This window comes from Ursus americanus, chromosome 14, assembly GCF_024610735.1.
Source record: "Ursus americanus isolate L20-20 chromosome 14, mUrsAme1.1.p, whole genome shotgun sequence".
NCBI classification, from domain to species: domain Eukaryota; kingdom Metazoa; phylum Chordata; class Mammalia; order Carnivora; family Ursidae; genus Ursus; species Ursus americanus.
In genome coordinates this window covers 1,995,764-2,019,432 of record NC_142140.1, presented here as the reverse complement: position 1 = coordinate 2,019,432, position 23,669 = coordinate 1,995,764, and the positions used below count along the sequence as shown (strand labels likewise).

Below are 23,669 nucleotides of genomic sequence, written 5' to 3'. Positions count from 1 at the left end.
AGGCTGAAAAACGCAAGGACGTGGGTTTGACCCTAGAGCCTCACCTCCTGAAGGAGGGCAGTCCTGAGACACCCTGATCTTAGCTCTCTGGCGTCCGTTTCAGACTTCCAGACTACCGAAGTGTGAGATCACAGCTTTGTATCGTATCGAGCCGCTAAATTTGTGGTCATTTATTCTGGCAGCGACAGAGAACAAATGCAGGGATACAACGAGCTACACGGCCCTCTTCCTGCTGGGGGTATAGACCCGAACCCCTCATAAGACGTCACTTCACTGTGTTTGCGTTCTTCCCTCCTCCAGCACGTGTGCTCGTCGAGGGCAGGGCCCTGCGTCACAGCTCAGAAGAGTGGGAAAGACCAGCTTCGTGGACTGCTTTGTGGCGCTCTGTGACCCTCCTCCCGCAGCTCCCCTCCGAGCAGCTTCTCCGTGGCGAGGGCCTCTCGTTTTATTCAGGGAAGCCCTGGTGATACCAGGTGGAGATGGGGAGAGGGGAGAGTGGCTCCATCTGGGGGGGTGCTGTCGGATCTGTGCCATGGGGACATTCCTCGCTTCTGCCCTCTCCCTCGTCCGCCCTCCCAGGGCCCACTCCTCAAATGCTGTAGCCCAGTGTTGGCACGCTCCCCTCAGCATGGGGCTCTCCAGACCCCAGCATTGCGAAGGCAGAGAAACAGGCCATCGGTGGGGCTGCTGGGCCTGAGATCATGCATCTGACCCAAAGGAGGTGCCCCCGGGGGTGAGGAGCCTTGGGTTTGGTGTGGTGCCAGAAGCTCTGGTTGCCCTTTCTGAGCGCAGCAGAGGGGACCCAGTGCAGGGTCTCTCAGCACCGCAGGATGGGCCTGGCCTCCCTCGGTGGCTGCGACCACAGCTGCACGTCGGGTTCTCCTCTCAGCGCTGACCGCTCACCCTCCTGCTGAGCCTCTCTGTGCAGCTCAGACCAGCCTTGGCACGAATCCACTCTGCTCCCCAACCTGGCCACTACCTGTCACGTCTGTCCATAAGCCCACAGGCCACGGCGTGGCTTGAGACCACGTGCAGCACAGCCGGAGGCCCACGCGTCTCTCTATAAGGCTCCTGGCTTCCACATAGAGCCCGTGTACCATGCAGAGCCCGTGTACCATGCAAAGCCCACCTTTCAAACAACCGCCAGCCTGGAACTTGGTGCCAGAGCTCATAGCAATAGAGCAGAAGGTCAGATCCCTCCCCGTTCAGAGCTCATAGCAATAGAGCAGCTGTTCAAATAGCCGCTGGAGGAAGCAGCCGAAGTCCCCATCCCTTGGTAATTCATTGCAGAAATTACGGCAAGTCTATGATGGCACACTATGTGGCTGGTAAAAAGAAAGTATATGGAACACTCTTTTTCAGCTATGTTGTTGAGGGAAGGCAGAATGGAACAGAACCATGATTTAGATGTGAAAACAAAGGAATAGGCCTTTATTTTCCTTCATAATTTATATATTCCCTTAGCTCGGTATTTTTCTTCAAGAAAATTTGATGGAATGCACTGCAAGTTGGCAGACCTTTTCTGTGAAGGGCCAGAATAGCCATTTATCTCACTGCAGTGATTGAAGATACTTCGTCACCAGACATCCCAGCAACTGTCACTGACTGAGTCCTCCCCTTTGGCAGGGGTGTCTGATGTCATCCCAAGAAAAAGTGGCTGTGGTGGGCGAAGGTTGGAGTATGGAAATCTTGGGCTGCAAGTAACTCAAGGAAGCCTGACCACTTGGGAACCTTTATCATAACAAGCGGCGTGGAGCAGAGAGTCCTGTGGCTGGGTCATTTGGTGGCTCCAGGGTGTTATCTAGGACCTGGGTCTTTCCATGCCCCCATCCTGTCCCCATCTGTGAACCAGCTGCAGAGGTCTCCATCTGCTTCCTTGTCACCACAGGGCAGTGGCTGCAGCTCCAGGGGCACGCGGACTTGGAAAGACTCGGCAGAGAAAACCCTTCCCTTCTATGAGTCCCTCCAGAGATTTCCCTCCATGTCCCTTGGGTGGAGATAGTGCCCCATGGCCTGTTACAGTAGCCATGGTGCAAGGAGTGGCTTCCACAACTGGTTCATGCAGGATTTCCTGATGAGCTGGGACCTCCTCCCTGTGGCTGCAAACAAGGATGAGGACCAGCTAGGGCTGCAAGGGTTGGCAAAGAAGTGGGGTGACTTGACTACATCCAAAAGCCTTTCCTCTGTCTTGGTAATCCCCAGCCGGGCCTGGTGTGAACGGCTGAAGCTATCTGGATGGTGGCTGTCTTTCAGGGTCACTACTGGAGGGGCATGACCCCTTAGAAGATTTTCTGGTGTTTGGTTTTGGCTGACTGGCCATTGTCTTGTGGAAAAGCCCCCAGCATCTCCCTCCTCTCTGAATCATCTAGACACACTCCATTTCTGAACAATAGACTCGCTGTTCTACCCTTCCTGCTCCCGGGTTGTTACGGGGACTCGTGCGCGTGTCTACTCCTATCCTGTCCGTCCACACTGTGCTGTGGAGGGCTGTTCCCGTAGGACCTCCTTGCCTGAAACCCGGGTGCCAAGGCAGAGACCCACTCCTTGGTGTGGCGTTGGAAGTCTTTTGTGATTCGCCTCATTTCCTTTTCCCGACAGCCTCCAGTGCGTCAACCATCCCAGCAACAGGGCCACCTATTGCCCTCCCCGGCCCCCTCCACTTGTCCTGGCCTCTGGGCCTTGCTCGCTCCCCTGATTTTCTGGTGAGTCAGCTCTCTTCCCGGGCACAGGAACCCCTTCTTCAGGAGAAAGCTACATTGAATTGCAATAAGAAAAACAACAAAAGCGATCTTTCATTAGTCAATTTTTATTTCGCAAAGTCAAACTGAAAGCATCTGCTCATCATAAAGTCAAGCAGTGAGGACAGCGGCAGTTTCTTGGTGGGCGCCAGCAGGCCCCGGACGTGCTGACGGCCACCGCCGCTTGCCAACCTCGGCACCCAGACCGTTTCCCTGCTGTGTTCTGTGTGCAGTGGCCAGAAATCCCGCCTCACGAAGATAAGAACTAGCAAAGAGTCAGAGTTTTCTAGGAGCACTCCATGACATACATGTCCCCGCATGAAGAGATGGCCTTCAGGTGCGGGGAACACTGGAGCGGGAGGAATTCAAAGCTGTGTCTCTGACAATCTGACAACAGGAGGCTAGAGGGTTCAAAATGTGAAAGTCAGACGAGAAGCACCCAGGGCTTAAATTAGACACTAAAAGCGAAGCCCTGCTTATTTATCTGCACACCAGCTGGAGGAGCGGGGAGGCTGAGTCTGGGAAATGAAGGGCCATCTCGCACCGAATGCACAGCTCCCCTACAACCCCGCAAGAGGCCACGCAAGTACTGGGTCATTGAGGGCGCTGTGCTTCGGGAAATGCGGGAGACAATAATGCTTCTAGAAATAATGGCAGCTAAAGGCTGTTCATTGTTTTAGTATCTGACGGGCACTTTGCTCAGCACTTTCTCACTCAGTCCTCATACCAACCCTAAAAATGATTTTTCTGCCGTTTCTTCATGTGGGGAAAATAACGCTTTGGAAAGGTGATCTTGCCAAGAGATCACACAGCTAGTGAAGCAGCAAGGTTGGCCCTAGAGCCTAGATCTCAAACCCGGTGCATCGACAAGATGTATCATGACACACCGACCAGGCCTCCTTGATGCCGGGAAGTGTGGCAGCTTCTAGTATGTGCTCGTGGGTGGAGCAGCAGTGATTCTGCTAAGAGGAAGTCGGGGAAACAGAGCTGTGGGGGCTCTCGGCAACCACGGCTGCCACAGCCAAGCACAGCCCACTCAGAGGAACTGCTCTGCCTTTGCAGCAAGAAAAAACCCCCACAGATGATGAGCCTCTGTCAGGGAGAAGGGTCAGCTCATTTTAACTCACGGAAGAAGTGTTCTTAAAACCCTCTGTGTAAACACTGGGGAATGGATGTGTGCATAACTGCCTAAAAGTACACTCGGCTCTATGCAGGTTCCAAGTGATGTCACCGCAAAGTGACAGGCACGGCTTCCTTGGAGACAACCTGCACTGGGTCTGAGAGGACCCCCTTCATGGTGGCAGAAGCAGGTTTCCCACTGGCTCCAGCTTCCGTGGACCTGTCTCTTCTGCCTGCTTTAGCAGCTGGAAACTGGGAACATGGGCCGACGGTCATCACGGCCACACAGCTCAGCACCAGACAAAAGCTGTCTCAATCTAGCATTTTCTCCCTCTGGGAAGGGTCTAGGGAATTTACTGACCACTCCTGTTTAAAAAAGAGCCCTGTGCAATGGGAGACTCTGGAGATGTTATCGAGGAAGAGCTATCAAAGTGCACTCTTTTGAATCCACTGTGCTTCCAGAAGTATGGTTGGCAAGTGAAATAGATGGATTCCCCATGTGTCGTTTAAATGTCACCCCTAAAGTATATTCTGGGAGTGGCTGCTTTCTGATTATGCTCAACTGTGGGTTGAAGCAGGCAGCTCCATCCCTACTTGCAGTCTTAGGGAAAATATTGCAAAGGCTTGGTAAGAGGGCAGGTAGCTGGCAGCCAAAGGGATGTGCTTTCTCTGTTCTCCACTCCAGAGCCTGGTCAGGGCCACCTGCAAAGGGTCATGTGTGCTGGAGGGCAGCTTGAATAAGTCTAGTCCAGGATACCCCCAGAGTGGGCCAGGGCAACAGAGCTCTCCATATCGGTCCCTGACGCAGGCCTGACTGAGGGTGGAGTTTCTCTGCTCACTGTGGTCGGGCTTGAGTGCCTGGGCTGTTAGGAACTTGTGGTCTACCGCTAGCCCCATTTTGGGCAATGTTGCTGCAGTAGAGGAGTGTTCTACATGAGAATAGAAAGTCTTTGTAAGACTGAAACTGGAACAGAGCACAGAGAGAAGTCTTCCTTTAACATCACAAGATGTTGAGATGATTCTCCTGCTCAGAGACCTGGTCCGAAGTTCTTATTTTCCAGGTGTTGGTCACTTATCTACAATCTCCTTTTCCAGCCTCAGTAACAGAGCTTATGGCCCAGGCAATCCAACCCAGCTCTGGGCAGTGGCTCAACTGTTTCTGGGGTGTCTCCAAGAGCTGCACCCATGGGGCTGCTTCTTCCTCTCCATCCGAGGCCCTGGTAAAAGGCCTGCTCCTTGGCAGTGCTGTCCTTGAGTCCCCAGAAGTGTGAGGTCCCTGTATCCCTTGATTCCTATGGCACTCACCCTGTGTTCTTCCTGTGACATTGCCACATTTGGCCTTATAATCTCTTGTCCATCTTAGCCAACCAGAGGTCCCCGAGCACCGACACTGCACAGTCCCTATCACAGCATCCAGCACACACTGCTTTGCACAGGGACTGCTATGTGTGTAACACACATGTCCAGGGTGACTGGCTGGTGCCTGTGGGCTCTCTCTATTCCTAATGCCTCCTGTGAAGACACAACAGGAGGTCCTACAGCAAACACTGACCTCAGTGCTCATTGCCTTCTTCCACCAGATCTGAAGGTGGGGGGATGAGGTCTCGGGGGTTCATCCTAGCCACCAGGCAGACATCATAACTGTCATGCATGAGGACATTCATGGCTACAACATTCCATTGGTTTTCCCATGGGTCCAGCTCCAATATTTCTTTGGAGATAACCTCATGTCGATCTGAAAAAGAGCAAAGTAGGAAGACAAAATATCATGGGGGTATGAAATGCAGAGGTCATCTTCACTCTATTGAACAACTTCCTCTAAAAGTCATCAAGCACCAAAAGTTAATGAACAAACAACTGAATAAACATACTTCAAATGGAAGACATAATGTCCCTGACATTCAAGAAACTAAAAGAAGCCATGTCACAACTCACATTCAAAAATTATTTGAATAATTCACATATTAACAAGGCATACTCTTGTCTAAATTTGATAATTTATTAATGTTGGGAGCTAGGAATGAAATTGTCCTTATTTCTACATCTAGAGGGGAGATACAGCTTGTGACCTTGTGTGAGTTGCTGACCTCCCCGAGCTTATGTTTCCTTGAAGGCAAACAGAGATGCTAATACTCAGCCAGGACTCTTGTAGGAAACAGATGGCACAGCCTAACTGGGTGATTTGAAGAGAATTTAGTGAAGGGACTGTTGGAAAGGTGTGGGCAGGGTTCAGGAAGACCCACTAAGAACAGCAAAGGCCATTACCACCCCTAGACCTGAGAAGCAGCAAGGGGAGGAATGGGTACTGGACTTGGAGAGGGCAGCTGTCTAAAGAGTGCAGCCTGGCAGGAACAGACGTAGGCAGGGAAGATGGAGCAGCCATCCTCAGCAACCCCACAGGAAGGGGGCAGGGACAGTAAATGCCCTGACTCTACCCTCCTTTCACCCAACAATCTTTGCTTTTGCCTCCCACTGGCTGAACCCAACCAGAAGCGAGAGGAGAAAGGCATCTGTGAACGCACCCAGTGTTTGTCAACTTCACAGGACACAGAGCATGACAGAGAATGGGGCAGAGTGAGTCTGGAGGGGCAAATGGAAGATTTCCAGCCTAGATGACTATTTCACAATTCTATGATGATCAGAGGAGATAATGTATGTGTAAGTGCCTAGTCCTGGCATAGTAAAGTCAATGTTTGAAAATGGTCCATGCATGCTTATAAAAGATGTTTATTTTGTAGTTGTTGGTGCAGTGTTCCATATGCTTTCATTGAGTCATGTTAGCCAACCCTCCTATGTATATACAGATTTTTGTGGACTTATTCTTCCCGTTACTAAGAGAGCTATGTTAAAACATCCCACTAATATTGTGGATTTGTCTGTTTCTCCTTTTAGTACTGTCAATTTTTAGTCTACACATTTGAGTTATTAAATACATATAAATTTTACCATTTATAGATTTATCATTATGAGTGATCCTTCTACTCTAGGATAAGTTCCACCATTCTTTTGACTGATACTATACATTCTAAAAAGTAGGTTTTTAAGAACCATTCTAATGATCTTTGTCTTTTAACTGGAACATTTAGTCCATTTACATTTAACGCAATCACTGATATATTTTGGTTTAAATCTGCCACCTCATTTGTGGATTGTCCTTGTCTTGTTCTTTCTTTTCCCTTTAATGCCATCTTTTGGATTGGCTGAGTATTTTTTATCATTCCATTTCCTTTGCTCTACTGATTTAGAAGTTATAACCCTTGTTTCTATTTTGTTGGTGGTTATCCTAAAAAGTAAACATGCATACGTAACTTATCAAGACCTAAACACAATCAATACTTGACCCTCTTCTTGGAGGGCTTTAGAATAGTTTAATTATATTTACTGTCCTCCTAATTTATTAGCTACTGTTGATGTGTATTTTAATTCTATATACCTTTTAGCTCTGCAAGACACTATCATTATTGTTTTATACAATAAGTGCCCATTTAGAATTAACCCACACATTTATACTTCATTGCTCTTCATTATTTCTTGCGTCTTAGACTTTTCGTCTAACATACTTTTCCTGTCCCTGAAGTACATATGTAGAGGAGGTCTACCACAAACTCTTTCAGATTTAATTTCCCTGAAAATGTCTTTTTTCACCTGCATTTTCTGTAAGAATTTTCACTCCCCAAACACCATAAAATAGTAGAGCTGATATTTATTCTATGCATACTGTGTACTGTGCTTAATGTGCTGGCTGCATTTGAGGCATCGTGTTATATCGTCCACATACTAAGCCTGTGAGCAGATACTATTGTTACTCCAGTTTTATGGGTTAGGAAGAACTCACAGCAATTAAGTGCTGTGCCTACAGCATACAGTTAGATGTGGCAGAACCAGAATATGCACCCAGATATCTAGTTCTTAAGACCTGTGCTCATACCTACTAAGCTGTTGAATGAAGGAGGACATCATGGTATCACTGTATTTTTCACACCTTATTGATGAGACCAATAAGTGGGGCCTAAATCTTATACAAATTTGGTGGTCCTCTTGAAGGAAATATTACAAAATTACAAATACAAAATTAGGTATGAAAGTGAATATTTAGTTTTTTTTCCCAGCTTTTCTGAGGTTTATTAACAAAAACTATATACATTTAAAGTATACATTGTGAAATGAACACCACAATCAAGCTAATTAACACATGCATAACCCCACATAGTTACGTGTGTGTGTGTGTGTGTGTGTTGAGAACACTGAAGCAAATTTCAACTATGTAATACAGTATTGCTAACTACTAATACATAGTCACCATGCTATGCATTGGATTTTCAGAACTAACTCATCTTATAACTGAAAGTTTGTAGCCTTTGACCACCATCACCATTCCCTCTACTCCGACTCCCTGGCAACTACCATTCCACACTCCACATCTGTGAACTTGACAGAACTATTTTAGATTCCTCGTATAAATGAGATGGTATATAGTATTTGGGTTTTTTTGTGTGCAGATTATTTAATTTAGCATAAGTCTTCCAGGGTCATCCTTGCGGCAAATGGGAAGGATTACCTTCTTTTTCATGGTTGAGTAATTTTCCCCCGTGTGCACATGCGCGTGTGTGCTTGCATGTGCGTGTGTGTGTATCACATTTTCTTTCACTGACTCTGTCCGAGAGAACTTTCTGTGAGGAAGGAAATGTTATATAATCCATGCTGTCCAATACAGCAACCATTAGACCCACACGCTATTGAATAATTAGAAATGTAGCTAGTGAGACTGAGGAACTGATTTTGAACTCTTATTTAACTGTAATTAGCTTAAATTAACACAAAGCTCTAAATCTCTTTTTGTTTTAGGTTTTTAAAAATACCTATTTGATCTGTCAATTTCTGAGAACGGTATCTTAAAGTCCATGCAATTTTTGTGGATTTATCCTTTTACCTTATGATTTGTAAAATTTTCTGTTTTACATAGTTTTCAAAGTTATTAAATGCAGAAGGGTCATGCCTGTTGTATCAGTTCGGGTTCTTGGTAGCAACAGCAGAAATCAGTTTGGGCTGGCTTTAGCAAAATGGGGATTTATTGGAAGGAAGGTAGCTCAACAGATTGAGGAGAGCTGGAGGGTTGGCGGGAGACTCCGTCAGGGCAGAGCGCTGCCACTGCTCCTTCACACGGCTGGCTGCTGTGGCTGTGGGCACTGCTGCTAGGAAGGCTGCCAGTGCGTAAAACATGACAGGTGTCCAGTACAGCTGTTCCATCTTCTTGCTTGTTACTCCTATTGAGATGAAACAGCCTTTTCCGTCTTATTTACTGCCATCCTCTTGGAATGCATCTTTTACCATTGCCACACCTGGCTTACTGTTCTTCTTTTGCTTTGTTTTAGCTGGGTGAAGGCTTCCGGTGTCCTTATTCAAATTAATGTAGGCTGGGGCATTTTACAATTTCAGAGTAGACAGTTTTCTTCACTAATTTACTTCCTTCTGCTCTTTTCAGTGTTTATTGGGGAGACATTTTAAAAAAGGATTTATTTAATTTGAGAGAGAGAAAGAGAGTGAGCATGTGGGGGGAGGGGCAGAGGGAGTGGGAGAGAGAGAGAGAGAGAAAATCCTCAAGCCGACTCCATGCCCAGTGGGGAGCCTGATGTAGGGCTTGATCCCAGGACCCTGAGATCATGATCTGAGCCGAAACCAAGAGTCAGACACTTAACAGACTATGCTCCTCAGGTGCCCCCAGGAGACATTTCTTTTTTTTAAAACCATGTATGCATATTACTATCTTTTCTAGAAATCTCTTTAATTACGTGGAATGAAAATTACCACATCAGTGGCAAAGAAGCAAAGAAGACAACCAGCAAGTTTTCTTTCCTTCTTTTTTTTTAAAAGATTTTATTTATTTGACAGGAAGAGAGAGCCCAAGTGGGGTGAGAGGCAGAAGCAGATTCCCCACTGAGCAGGGAGCCCGCTGCAGGGTTCAATCCCAGGACCCTGAGATCATGACCTGAGCTAAAGGCAGAGGCTTAACTGACTGAGCCACCCAGGTGCTCCGCAAGTTTTCTTGAGTATAAAAACTCTGAGATAGTGTACTAGAACACAGGCCTGACTGTGGAAACTTGAACTCTCAGGAACAGTGCAGACCCCACCACCCCTGACACACAGAATCACCTGGCAGCATTGCACACCTCCATGGGGCCATCCTGGGTGCTGTCCTATATTTCTACTAATTTAGTAGAGCTCATAAAGCGAGGAATCAGTGGTTGGCATTTTTACGTATTTATGTGAGTTTGAGTTCTGGAAACATTATCACGCTAACAAGGGGAAAGAAACTGGAGCTTGAATCTCTTTTCAATTCAGTTAATTTTCCAAAAATAGACACACTTAATGCAACAGCATCTATTAAAGGAGTTAGGAAACTCTCCCTGCATCCTGACACCTCCAATTGTAAGCAATTTAAAACATCATTTTACATGAAATAAATAAAAAATTCACATGAATTTTTTTGAAGTCAATAATGAGATGTCAGAGAAACTCCATCTGTGGTAGACTGCCTTGGGTTGCACCCCCATGTGTTTTAGGGGGATGATCTCTGGTGTTGGAGCTGCTTCTGTGGAAAAATTTGAGAAGCATACTTTAGTCTAAATTTCATCCTTGAATTCAATCAGACTATCAGAAAACCCAAAACTCAGGATATTTTTAGTCCTTTGTAGAATTGTTTCCTTTTGACTTGCTCTTCAGTGAAATGTTAACTACTTGCCATTTTATTCATTATAGGAGTATTATTGAGGGCATTTCCCACTACTTTACATGAGGCTATGGGGAGAATTTCCTTCCATATTTAAAAGATATATTCCTTCTAAGCAGTGAAAAAGAACTTAAAATAAATTGGGAAATTGAAAGGAGGGAAAATAAAGATAGAAAAATAAAATTGAGGAAGACGAGGTGAAGTTGGTGCATAAATGTGTCTGAAGTTCTTTTCACTGGCTGTATATAGACTGCCAGTTTCTCTCTGATCTAACTAAAGGCCAGAGCAGAAAGGAGAGCGTGCCTTGAGTGCAATGTCCTTAAGGGAAGAACAAACCACTGCTTGGAAGGTCTATGAGACAAAATTATCCAAAGCAGACCATTATATTTAATGTAAATATTGGTTTGGATTTAGGTCACTATTTTATTATTTCTTTTTTTTAATGTTTTTTTATTATATTATGTTAGTCACCATACAGTACATCCCTGGTTTCTGATGTAAAGTTCGATGATTCATTAGTTGCATATAACACCCAGTGCACCATGCAATACGTGCCCTCCTTACTACCCATCACCGGTCTATCCCATTCCCCCACCCTCTCCCCTCTGAAGCCCTCAGTTTGTTTCTCAGAGTCCATAGTCTCTCATGCTTCATTCCCCCTTCTGATTACCGCCCCCTTTCTTTATCCCTTTCTTCCCCTACTGATCATCCTAGTTCTTATGTTCCATAGATGAGAGAAATCATATGATAGTTGCCTTTCTCTGCTTGACTTATTTCACTTAGCATTATCTCCTCCAGTTGCCGTCCATGTTGCAGCAAATGTTGAGAACTCGTTCTTTCTGATAGCTGAGTAATATTCCATTGTATATATGGACCACAACTTCTTAATCCAGTCATCTGTTGAAGGGCATCTCGGCTCCTTCCACGATTTAGCTATTGTGGACAATGCTGCTATGAACATTGGGGTGCATATGGCCCTTCTCACTATTTTATTATTTCTTTTATTTTTGTACCTTCATTTCTCCTTTCCTTCTTTTTGAATTATTTGAAAATTCTTAATATCCTATTTTAATTTATCTTGAGTTTTTAGCCACACCTGCTTGTAGAGGTTTTTTTTAGTAGTTTTCTAAGGATTATAATATACATACTTAACTTTTAACAGACCAATTAATATATTATCATTTCAAGTGGAACATAGGAATCTTTCTACCATATAGTTCCTATGTCTACCCTTGGGGAAATGGTCGTCTCTGCATAACATTAACATACACAGGAAATGGGGTGCCTGGAGGCTCAGTGGTTAAGTGTCTGCCTTTGGCTCATGTCATGACCTCAGGGTCCTGGGATTGAGCCTTGAGTTGGGCTCCCTGCTCAATGGGGAGTCTGCTTCTCCCTCTCAGCCTGCCCCTCCGCCTCCCCCTGTTGTGCTCTCTCTCCCTCTCTCTTTCAAATAAATTAAAAAAAAAAAAAAACAACCATACACTGAAAACACTGTCAGACCATTCACCATAGCAACTTCTTTCTAAGTATGTCTCCTGAGGCAAGGGAAACAAGAGCAAAAATAAACTATTGGGACTTCATCAAGGTAAAAGGTTTCTGCACGGTGAAGGAAACAATCAACAAAACAAAAAGGCAACCTATGGAATGAGCGAAGATATTTGCAAGTGACATATCCAATAAAGGGTTAGTATCCACAATATATAAAGAATTTATCAGACTCAACACACAAAAACCAAAAAATCCAACTAAAAAATGGGCAGAAGACATGAACAGACATTTCTCCAAAGAACACATCCAATGGCCAACAGACACATGAAAAGATGCTCAACATCACTCATCAGGGAAATGCAAATCTAAACTACAATGAAATATCCCCTCACACCTGTCAGAAAAGCTAAAATCAACAACACAAGAAACAACAGGTGTTGGTGAGGATGTGGACAAAAACATGCACTGTTGGTGGGAATGCAAACTGGTGCAGCCCCTGTGGAAAATGGTATGGAGGTCTCTCAAAAAGTTAAAAATATTTATGATCCAGTAATTGCACTACTGGGTATTTATCCAAAGAATACAAGAACACTAATCTAAAGGGACACATATACCCTTATGTTTTATTGCAGAATTATTTACAATAGCCAAGATATGGAAGCAAGCAGCTCAAGGGTTCATCAATTGATGGACGTCATATCTATCTATCTATCTCTCTATCTATCCATCTATCTATCATGTATCTGTCTATCTATCTAGATAATGGAATATTACTCAGCCATAAAAAAGAATGGAATCTTTCCATTTGCAATGACATGGATGGAGCTAGAGAATATTATGCTAAGTGAGATAAGTCAGTCAGAGAAAGACAAATACCATATGATTTCACTCATATGTAGACTTTAAGAAACAAAATAAACAAACTAAAGAAAAAGCGAGAGAGGCAAAGAAATTAAGAAACAATCCCTTAACTATAGAGAACAAATTGACGGTTACCAGAAGGGAGATGGGATGGGGGATGGATGAAATAAATAGGTGATGGGGATTGCACTTGTTTGATGAGCACAGATGATGTATGGAAGTGTTGAATGACTATACTGCACACCTGAAACTAGTATAACATTGTATGTTAACGAACTGGAAATAAAATAAAAACTTAAAAAAAAAAAAGAAAACGCTGTGAGACAATGTTAAAATTTCTGCCATCAACTGTCAAACATAATCTAAAGAACTGAAAAGGAGAAAGGTAGTCCATCATATTTATCCAAGTATTTACCATTTCTGTTTCTCTTCCTTGATTCCTGAGGTACCAACTTTCTCTATATCATTTGCCTTTGATCTGAGGAATTTTCTTTAACTTTCTGTTGGCAGGTCTGTTGGCCATAAATCTCTCAGTTCTCCATCAGAGAATGTCTAATCTTAATTTTGCCCTCATTCCTGAAGGATATTTTTGCTACATATACAATTCCAGATAATTTTTTTCCCAGAGCTTAAAGATTTTGTTTCATTGCCTTCTGACCTAGCTTGAGAAATCCACACTTATTTTAATACTTTCCCTTCATATGTTATCTGTTCTTCTCTGGCTTCTTCAAGATCTTTTCCTTATCTTTAGTTTTTACACGTTTGGTTATGATGTGTCTGGGTGTGGGTTTTTTCAAATTTATCTTGTTTTTAGTCTGCTGAGTTTCTTTTTTAAAATTTAAATTCAATTAATTAACAATAATGTATTATTAGTTTCAGTGATTCTTCATTCTTATATAATACCCAGTACCCATTACATCGAATGCCCTCCTTAACGTCCATCACCCAGTTACCTCATCCCCCACCTCCCCTCCAGCAACCCTCAGTTTGTTTTCTATGATTAAGAGTCTCTTATGGTTTGTCTTCCTCTCTGATTCCATCTTGTTTTATTTTTCCCTTAAATTCCACCTGAGGGAGATCATATGATAATTGTCTTTCTCTGATTGATTTATTTGAGTTTGCTGAGTTTCTTGAATCTGTAAGTGTATTTCATTAGCCAAATTTGGCAAGTTTTCAGCCATTATTCCTTTAAATATCTTTTCTTCACCCACATTCCTTCTCCTTTTCCCTCTGGGATCATGACATGAGTATTAGACCTCTTAGTATTGCCTCATAGGTCCCCAAACTCTGTTCACTTTTTTTTTTCAGTTTTTTCTTTTTGTTATTCTGATGGGATAATTTTATTTATCTATCTTCAAATGCACTCATTTTGCACTCTTTCCTGTACTCTCCATTGTGATATTGAGCCCATTCAGTAACCTGTTATTTTGTTTTTCAGTTCCAAAATTGCCATTTGGTTCTTTTTTTTAATGACTTCTATTTCTCTACTGAGACTTTCTATCTTTACATGCCTTACAAAAGTAGTCACTTCTTGGAGCCCCATTACAATAACTGCTTTAAAGTGTCTGCCCAGTTATTTCAAAATCTGTGCCATTTCAGAGTTGGCATGTTGTCTTGTCTTCTCCCATGTGAGATGTTGATATTTCCCTGGTTCTTGGTATGTCAAGTAATTTTGAATTACATGTAGGCATTGTGAATAGTATGATTCTGGGTCTTGTTTAAATCCTATGGAAAATGTTGATTTTTTTTCCTAAGCAGAAAACAGACCCAGGGAGGTACAGCACCAGTTCCCACCTACCTTTTGTGGGCTGTGCTCCCAATGTCAGTTTTTAAAGCCCTTGCAATGTCACTGAGCTCTCTCCATGTGTGTTATGCAGTGGCCAGGCAGAGACTGGGCAGTGATCACTATTCAGATCAGTTCTCAAAGACTTTGGTATACCATTGAGGGCTAAATCATCCATGTGCAGGTGGGGCATGAGCCCAGGAACTCATAACCAACGTTATGCATCTTTTTTTTTTTTTTGGCTGTCAAATGATCCTTTATTGAAATATTTTCCTTTGTAGTTCTAACTAACCAGCATTCCACCATACGACTATTGATGGTGGTCATAACATTGTAGCCCACGAGCGTGCAGTCCGCAGGATCTCTTTATGGGTTCCAGAGATGGAACCTGGCTAAAGCTGAATGGCATTAGTGGCTAAAGCTTGGTGCCGCACCTGTCAGGCAATGCTGACAATCTCATCAAAAGTGATATTTCCACTGTGCTTAATGTTTTTCTGCTCCTTTCTGTCTCTTGGTGGTTCCCTAAGGGCTTTGATAATCAGGGCAGAGGCAGAAGGTACCACTTCAATCTGAGTCTGTCTATTCTGAATGGTCAGTTTCACTGTAATCCTTAGACCCTTCCAATGACTGGTTGCCTTGGCGATGTCATCACCAAACTTTTTTGGGGACAGACCCAGGGGGCTGATTTTTGGGGCCAGGGCATATGTGGCACCGACTGCCCCACCTATGCACCTCAGGTATACGACTTTGATCCCCTTGGGGTCGAACTTAGGTGGCATGGTGGAGGTGGCTGGTGTTAGATGAACCCAAATTCAGGGCAACTGAAGACAGTTGCACCTTTGTTTCCTCTGAGCCGAAAGCCAAAAGCAATGGGATCATTTTCTTGAGCTTGCTCCTATTGGCAATCTTCCTGACACATTTTTGCCCCTAGGAATTCCCTTGTTCCCCTTCCTGGTCTTCTGGCTAAAACCCGGGGCTTTAGATACCCCACGCGGCTGCACACTTTCCTCAAATGTGTTTGCTTTCAGGTGTAAGGGCCAGTAGATTGAGAGAGAAAGGCAATGAGGTCTTTCCTCACACTCTTGGGACCAAAGGTCCCCTGGTCAAGAGAGAAGGGTGACAGCCAGCCCAGTGCCTGCTGCTGTCAGTCACCACCGGGCATTGCCTGAGGGCTGGGGTGGGAGAGAATGGAAAATGAGGAAGAAGACAATATCCCCCACTCTCTCTGACCCATGCAGTCCTCTTTCTTGTTCCTTGAAACAGAAGTAGAGGGCTTCTCTTAGAGCTCTTTCTGTCCACACTTGGTGCAAAGTTCTGGGTTCCAGGCTGCCTTTGAGTCTCGGCCAGTGGGTACCAAGGGAAACGAATGGGGAATTTATCATTGATTTGCTGGTACTGCAAGTTCTGGCTTTCTTCCCCAATCTGCCCTCGACCATTCAGTTTCGGAGTTCTCAGGTAGCTGTTCCATGCATTCTGCCCAGGGGTATTGCTTGCATTCAGTGGCAGAGACGGGGTGACAGGTGCTTACTCCATCTTGACTGGAACCCAGTTTACAGTCCCTTGTTAAAATCAGGGAGATGGCCCTAGCTTTTGGTCCAAAGAGATGCTGGGGAGTTACCTTCGCAAAAAACAAAGAACAGAGTTCCTATGATACATACACACACTGGAACACTACCCAGCTGTAAAAATGAGCAAGGATGATCTCTATGACCTGATATGGAATGACTTCTGGGAGATATTAAGTGAAAAAATAAAAAACTCATGGTTTTAAAGCATCTCCTCGCACATTGGCTATTAGTTGTAAGGAGAAAATAGTAACTATATAGTGGTGAAGTCAGACAGTATCTTGACCAGGTAAATAAAAACAACATTGCCAGTGAGGGGCAATGGACTTGATTCGCCTCCAGATGTCATGCCCCGAGAAGAACATAGCAGGGATGTAATATTCTAGCCAGAAGTGCATAACGTGGGTTTAATCCCAAGGAATCAACAATTGGATCTCAGAAGAGGAATATTTTGTTTAAAAAGAGGGAAGATTGTATTATTTTAAAATGTCAATGTTATAAAAGCCAAAAAATGTATGTAGAAATATTTCTAATGTAAGGAAACTGAAGAGACATATCGACAAAACGCAATACCTGATGGTAGACGGGTATGGAGAGGAAAAAATGCTGTAAAGGGCATTATTAGGTCAACTGACAAAATTAGAATACTGAGAGTAGAATAAATGAAAGTATGAATCAATGTTAAAATTCCTAAAATTGTTAGTTACGCTGTGGCTATGTAAGAGAATATTCTTTTTATTCCACACACTCCAGTATTTAGGGGTAAAGGGCAACTTACTCGCATATGATTAGAATACAGTTCTGTATCTGTCTGCACGTGTGAATATATACATACCTACGGCCAGATGGATCCAGTGACTAAACAAATGCTAAATAAAGAGGCAACGTGTTAGCAGTAGGTGAATCTGTGTATTGATCATGCTGTTTTTACTTTTGTGACTTTTCTGTAAGCTTGAAAGTATTTCTGAGTTAGTTTTAAAAAGAACAGAGTTCCCTAAATTCTGTTCTGTTGTGGCCATTGTGATGTCGGTGTTGCAGGATCCCAGGCCTTTCTGCCGCCGCAGTCCAGGGCTAGCAGACTTGCCCAGTCTTTCCCAGCTTGGAGACTGGAGAGAAAATTGTGTGTCATGCTTACAAATCAATGTCAATCTTTCAAGTTTGCAAAAACTTATAAAACATACATAGATCTGTATGCCAGCTCAGCACAGAATACTGAGGCTGTGTTCCTATTCTTGGATGCATTCTAGAAAAAAGAACGCAAAACCAGTGATTACATGGTAAGAAGAGACTTGTGCAAGATGAAAACAGTGACAGTCGGCTAAAACCACCGGAAGCCAAATCTGTTCAGATGCAGGTCTTTAGTTAGAAGTAATAAAACCTCTTTGTTTAAAGGGTGGTTAGGATGGTGTGGAAGGCACTGTCAGTGATATCACCGACAGATCAGCCGTCAGCCATATCTTCTCTGTGATGTTTGTTCCAGAATGTGCTGATTACATCCACCTGCTACTCTGTGCCTGAGGATTTTCTCTCAGCTCCGGTGGGGCAAGTCAGGAGTGCCAAGGAGTCAATCTGAGGATAAATACTTCAGATTCCCCACCATAGGGAACAACCCGGAGGCTGATCCACACTGTCTCTGAGTTTTCCAATGGGACTGAATACCAGTGGCCCACGGTGGTAACCTGCCAGTTAATTCTTCCTCGTGGCCCTTTTCCTTTTCTGTCTCACTCTCTTCCCTTCTCTTAATGCCTCCGAGAACTACGTAAACTCAAATCCTGTCTCAGCGTCTATTTTTGGAGGAGCTCAGCCTAAGGCAGATGCTTACTTTTATTTATTGGAAACTTAATTGGAAAATGAGGCCAATTGGTGTGGAGGGAAAAGCTGGTGTGGAACACGAGTTAGTCCCTTAGCAGTTAGGACAGGAACCGAAGCAGTGAGGCCACAGGACTTCATGATGGCATGTCACCCTCTCACTCTCCAGTGACAGGAGGTCCTATCCGTTGGAGGATATTACCTTCCTGACCCCCTGCACGTGAACTGATCCACACTCCATTGTTCTGGAGTCTGGAGAACAGTGCTGGATGGCTGGAGGGACAGAGCAGGGTGAAACTGATGGCTGTTGTGCCATCTTGCCCCGTACCATGGAAAGTCTTTGGGAAGAACACAGTGAGAAAAGAATAAGGCAGACTTGGGATGAGAAGCAGTAAAAGGAGACACTTGTATGCCTCCCTCAACAGGAGCTTTAGAACCCATCATTTTTCCTTCTTGGCCTTGGTGGCCAGGAAGCTGAGCTAAATTCTGGAAATTTTTCTTAGCTTAGGTTTTCTGATAAAACTACCCCTTCCACTTATTACTAAGCATGTTTTTGGTTTCATTGCACCTATGCTTATTCTTTAAATTGTCACCATTCTTTCTGGAAATACAAACGATATATATGACATATAAAAAACCAAAGTAGCAACTCTCCTTCAGGATATTACAATTTTAGTACAATTTCTCCAGGGAAGATTGAAATAACAACGGTAAAACAGACAAATTCAATTATACTGTATTTCTCTCTGTGGCTGATAGTCCTGGGATAAAACAGAAGTTGATTGTGTAGTTGCCACCAAAGCTTTTTGTTCCTTTCTCAACTTTTTATTTTGAGAAATTTGAAACAGTCGAAAGCAGAGTGCAATGAATACCTGCAGACTTACATTTAGATTCAATAATAGTTAACATGTTTCCATATTTTTACTGCCTCCCTCATGTGTACACATGAACACACATTTTCTTTTTCTGAAACCCTTAAAAATTAATTGCAGACATGACACTTCAGCCCTAAATACACAGCATGCCTCCTCTGAGAATTAAGATATTTCTTTACATAATTACAATACCATTACCACACCTTAAAAAAACACATTCATTCCATCACATTAAATAACATCCTGTCCATGTTCTGATTTCCCCAGTTGTCCCAAAAATGTCCTTACATGACTGCTGTTTTCAATCAGAATCCAATAGGCGCTCACATGTTTTATTTGGTTTTTACGTCTCTCTGATCTCTTTTCATTTAGGATGGCACCATTTTTCCCCCCATGGCACTAACTAACTTTTCTGGGTCTGCGGACAGTTCTCCTGTTTGAATGTCCACATTCAGAATCCGTCTGTTCCCTCATAGGGTCATTCGACTGGTTCCTCTCCCTTGTCTTCCCTATAAATTGGAAGTCTAGAGGCTTGATTAGACACAAGTTAATCACTTTGGTGATAGTAGGTGGGCAAGAGTCCTTCCTACTGTATTACGTAGAGAGAAAATACAGCTGATCCTTGAACAACATCGATTTGAATCTACTTATATGCAGATTTCTTTCAATAAATATAGTATACTACTATAAATAGATTTTCTCCTTCTTATGATTTAACATTTTCTTTTCTCTATTTTAATGTAACTATTTTAGTATATAATGCATATAGCATACAAAATATGTGTTAATCGACTCTTTATGTTGCTGGTAAGGCTTCCGGTCAAGAGGAGGCTATTAGTTAAGTTTTTGAAGAGTCCAAAGTTATACGTGGATTTTTGACTGCATGGGGGGTCGGCAAGCCTCACCCCTGCATTGTTCAAGGGTCAACTGTCCTATAAAATTATCCTGTTTTTAATGATGATTATCTGGTTATAATGGTGACCATCCAATTTCCCTGCTGTAGGAGCATGTATTTTTCCTCATTGCAGTTAGTATTAGTATTGTGGTTGGTATTGAGAAATACACCGGTGCCACGTGGATTCCTGTTCTCCATAACCTTTCAGTCAGTGTTTTTAATATCCACTGATGATTTGCCTGACCCAATTACTACGGTAGGGGTTGCAAAATGATGAGTCGATGTCTCCTTCTAACATTCCTTCTACATTTATTATGTATTCAATCAATTACAGTCAATAACAACTTTTGATGTTTGAATTATTCCAAATGTGGCCATTGACTGCCCTTTTGGGCTGGCTTCTCTGTCTTTTGATATGACTCCCTTAAGTCTTTCAGAGCTCACTTGCCTTCTGGTATTACAAGATATCCTGAGTTCACCTCCCAGTGTTTGCGCTCCAAACCTGCAATCAGCTGTTTCTCTAAGGGAGCACAGCCACCTTCTAAGCCTCTGGCTGAAAGCACTGTTTCACTAATGTAGCAACTTCCAATTTTGCCTTCGCTTCGCTCCTCCAGGCCTGGGACTGCATATATTCTTTCTCCAGGGCTTAACATGGGCCTATTACCTAGAAGTCATTCAATAAAGCTCTGTTGAATGAATGAACAACGGACATCAGCCAAGGCAGTGCTTCTCAATTCTGACTGCATATTCGAAGAATTGGAAGAGTTTGAAAAAATATTGATGCCCACGCCCCATGCCCAAATATTCTGATTTAATTTGTCTGGCACAAAGAGACAATTTAGCCCCCTGGTTAAAAAATACAGACTTTGGGGCGCCTGGGTGGCGTAGTCGTTAAGCGTCTGCCTTTGGCTCAGGGCGTGATCCCGGCGTTATGGGATCGAGCCCCTCATCAGGCTCCTCCGCTGGGAGCCTGCTTCTTCCTCTCCCACTCCCCCTCCTTGTGTTCCCTCTCTCTCTGGCTGTCTCTCTCTGTCAAATAAATAAATAAAATCTTAAAAAAAAATACAGACTTTGGGGCCGGACGATCTGGATTGAATCCCAGATTCAACATTTACCCTCCGTGTGACCTCTTTGGGTGGCTTCTGTTTCTGCTTTAGTCCATGAGGGTAATTAGAGTATCTACCTCATAGGCTCGCGTGAGAATTAAATAAAGTAACATATGCAAAGTGCACAGAACAGCTCCTAGCAGAGTCACGACCAGGAAACTGTTAGCTGTCCATTTGAGTCTACATTTGTTAGTGAGGTAATTAATTTTTTGAAATACTACCCAGTGTGTTTTCTCTTTTTGATAACTCAGGTGTGTCCTTGCCAGCGTCTCTGCCTTTAGGACTGGGCCCCAGGCTGAATGAGAGAAAACAGAGGAGTGGTTTGAGAGGAATTCTTGCTGGGGATAAGGGAGGCAGAGAGATTCTCCGGTCCTGGGTGGAGGAAGGACAGATTCCTGGGTCCCCTAGAATTATCCAAAGAAGATGGTGAAAATGTGTCAGATGGGTTAAGGGGGACTGGATGCAGAAGGGACTTAGGGCTGGACTCTGGGGGAATCTCTCTGCCAAGAGCCCCACCTGCTCGGGTGCCATGTAGAGCTGAAATGGAGAAGGAGCGGCTCCCTCAGCTTGCTCAAGGAGGTCCCGTGTTACCTTGGAAGGAATGGGAGCGTTGCTACTACAGATTGCAAATACGTGCGTGTGCCAACTGGCTGCTGCAGGGGTAGGAGGTGAGGGGGTCCTGCACCAGAGGCTCAGAGCGGGGAAACATGCTAAGAGCAGAGGATAGAAGGAAGACACAGCCGAGTCTCAAAGAGCCAGTAGCTGGAACGAGAGCCAAAGTGGGGGATTTGTCAGAGAGAAGGCAGCTGAGCCCTCTGGGGGCAGCCCCTCCTCGCGGGATATCCGAGAATCCTGGGGGCTCACTGGAGCTAGAAAACACAGGAGTGGGTCTTTGGTATTTGGTTCATTACAGCTATCACCGAGACGTCTGCTCTCCAGGCTCACCTGGTCCCTCGAAAGGCAAGATTTCTGTGTGTTAAGCATCGACACAGGCGTCTTTTGCAAGCTCCTACGGCCACTATGTTGTCCTCTCCTCCTGGAGGCTTTTATGAGCAGGGAACAGGTTCCTGCCACTAGGTGTCACCTGCCACCACTGTCTCTAGAAACCTTTATTTCTGTCCCAAGATTGAGCCATTTCTGCCTCTTCCAAGCAAAGAACTCACCTCCATGCACTCTCCCTGTGGGCAATTCAGCTAATTCTCCTCATTAGTGTCAAACACAAAAGCTGAATTACATTGGGGGGGAAAGAAAGGGGAAGAGCTCTTTTTCCCTTAATAACTGCTTTATTGTGATAATAATCTACGTACCATAAAATCAATCTTTTAAAAAATGTGTAATTCAGTGTGTTTTAGTATATTCACAGAGCTGTGCAACCATCACCACCATCTAATCTCAGAACATTTCTCCTTAAAAAGGAACCCTGTACCCTGAACCCATTAGCAGTCATTTCTTGTTCCTGATTCCCCCTGACAACCACAAATCTACTTTCTATCTCTATGCATTTGCCTTTTCTGCACATTTCATATAAATGGAATCATACAAGGTCTTTTGTGACAGCCTTCTTTTTCTTAGCATAATGTTTTCAAGGTTCATTTACGTGGTAGTTTCTGTTGTACGCCATTCCTTTCTATTGCCAAATAATATTCCATCATATGAATGTACCACATTTCCTTTGTGCATTCATTAGTTGATAGGGATTTGGGTTATTTCTACTTTTAGGCTATTAAAAATCCCGCTGCTATGAACATTCATGTACAGGTGTTTGTGTGGACATGTATTTTCAATTCTCTTGGGTCTATACCTAGCAGTGGAATTGCTGGGTCCTATGACAACTCTGTTTAACCTTTTGAGGAGCTGCCAGATGGTTTCCTAAAGCAACTGCCCCATTTCACATTTTCACCAGCAAGGCACGAGGATCCCGTTTTGCCAACCCTTGTCAACACTTGCTATTTCTTTTCTGTATTGTAGCCATCCCCGGGGTGGTAAAGCATTACCTCATTATAGTTTTTTTTTTTTAACGGGGTATTTTATTTTAAAGATTTTATTTATTTGACAGAGATAGAGACAGCCAGCGAGAGAGGGAACACAAGCAGGGGGAGTGGGAGAGGAAGAAGCAGGCTCATAGCGGAAGAGCCTGATGTGGGGCTCGATCCCATAACACTGGGATCACGCCCTGAGCCGAAGGCAGACGCTTAACCGCTGTGCCACCCAGGCGCCCCTCATGATGGTTTTGATCTGCATTTCCCTGATGACTACTGTTGCTGAGCACTGGCCATTCGTTCATATTCATTGGTCTCTTCAGGTCCTTTGTCGATTTAAAAAAATGAGTTATTTTTCATTTTATGATTGAATTGTAGGAGTTCTTTTTTTTTAAATTTTATTTATTTATTCGACAGAGATAGAGACAGCCAGCGAGAGAGGGAACACAAGCAGGGGGAGTGGGAGAGGAAGAAGCAGGCTCATAGCGGAGGAGCCTGATGTGGGGCTCGATCCCAGAACGCCGGGATCACGCCCTGAGCCAAAGGCAGGCGCTTAACTGCTGTGCCACCCAGGCGCCCTGAATTGTAGGAGTTCTTAATATATTCTAGATACAAGACTCTTATCAGATATGTGGTTTGCAAATATTTTCTCTCATCCTGTGGGTTGTCTTCATTTTCTGGATGGTGCCCTTTTGAAGCACAAAAGTTTTTAATTGCATTGTAC

The 23,669-nt window shown here is 43.9% G+C and overlaps 1 protein-coding gene across 6 annotated transcripts in view; it reads right to left on the bottom strand.

Moving 5' to 3' along the window:
• Positions 1 to 2,790: 2,790 nt before the first annotated feature.
• Positions 2,791 to 23,669, bottom strand: part of KBTBD12 (kelch repeat and BTB domain containing 12) — a 71,611-nt gene continuing 50,732 nt past the window's right edge. For 5 of the 6 annotated variants that reach the window (XM_045812434.2, XM_087866727.1, XM_045812436.2 and 2 more), the window contains 2 exons: positions 5,410 to 5,592; positions 2,791 to 3,139 (listed from right to left, as the gene is read on the bottom strand). In XM_045812434.2, coding sequence (XP_045668390.2) covers positions 5,411 to 5,592 — 182 coding nt within the window. In that variant the 3' untranslated portion in view covers positions 2,791 to 3,139; position 5,410. Of the gene's footprint in view, positions 3,140 to 5,409; positions 5,593 to 10,312; positions 10,447 to 23,669 lie in introns of those variants that run through there. The other variant, XM_087866729.1, reaches the window with a different exon arrangement.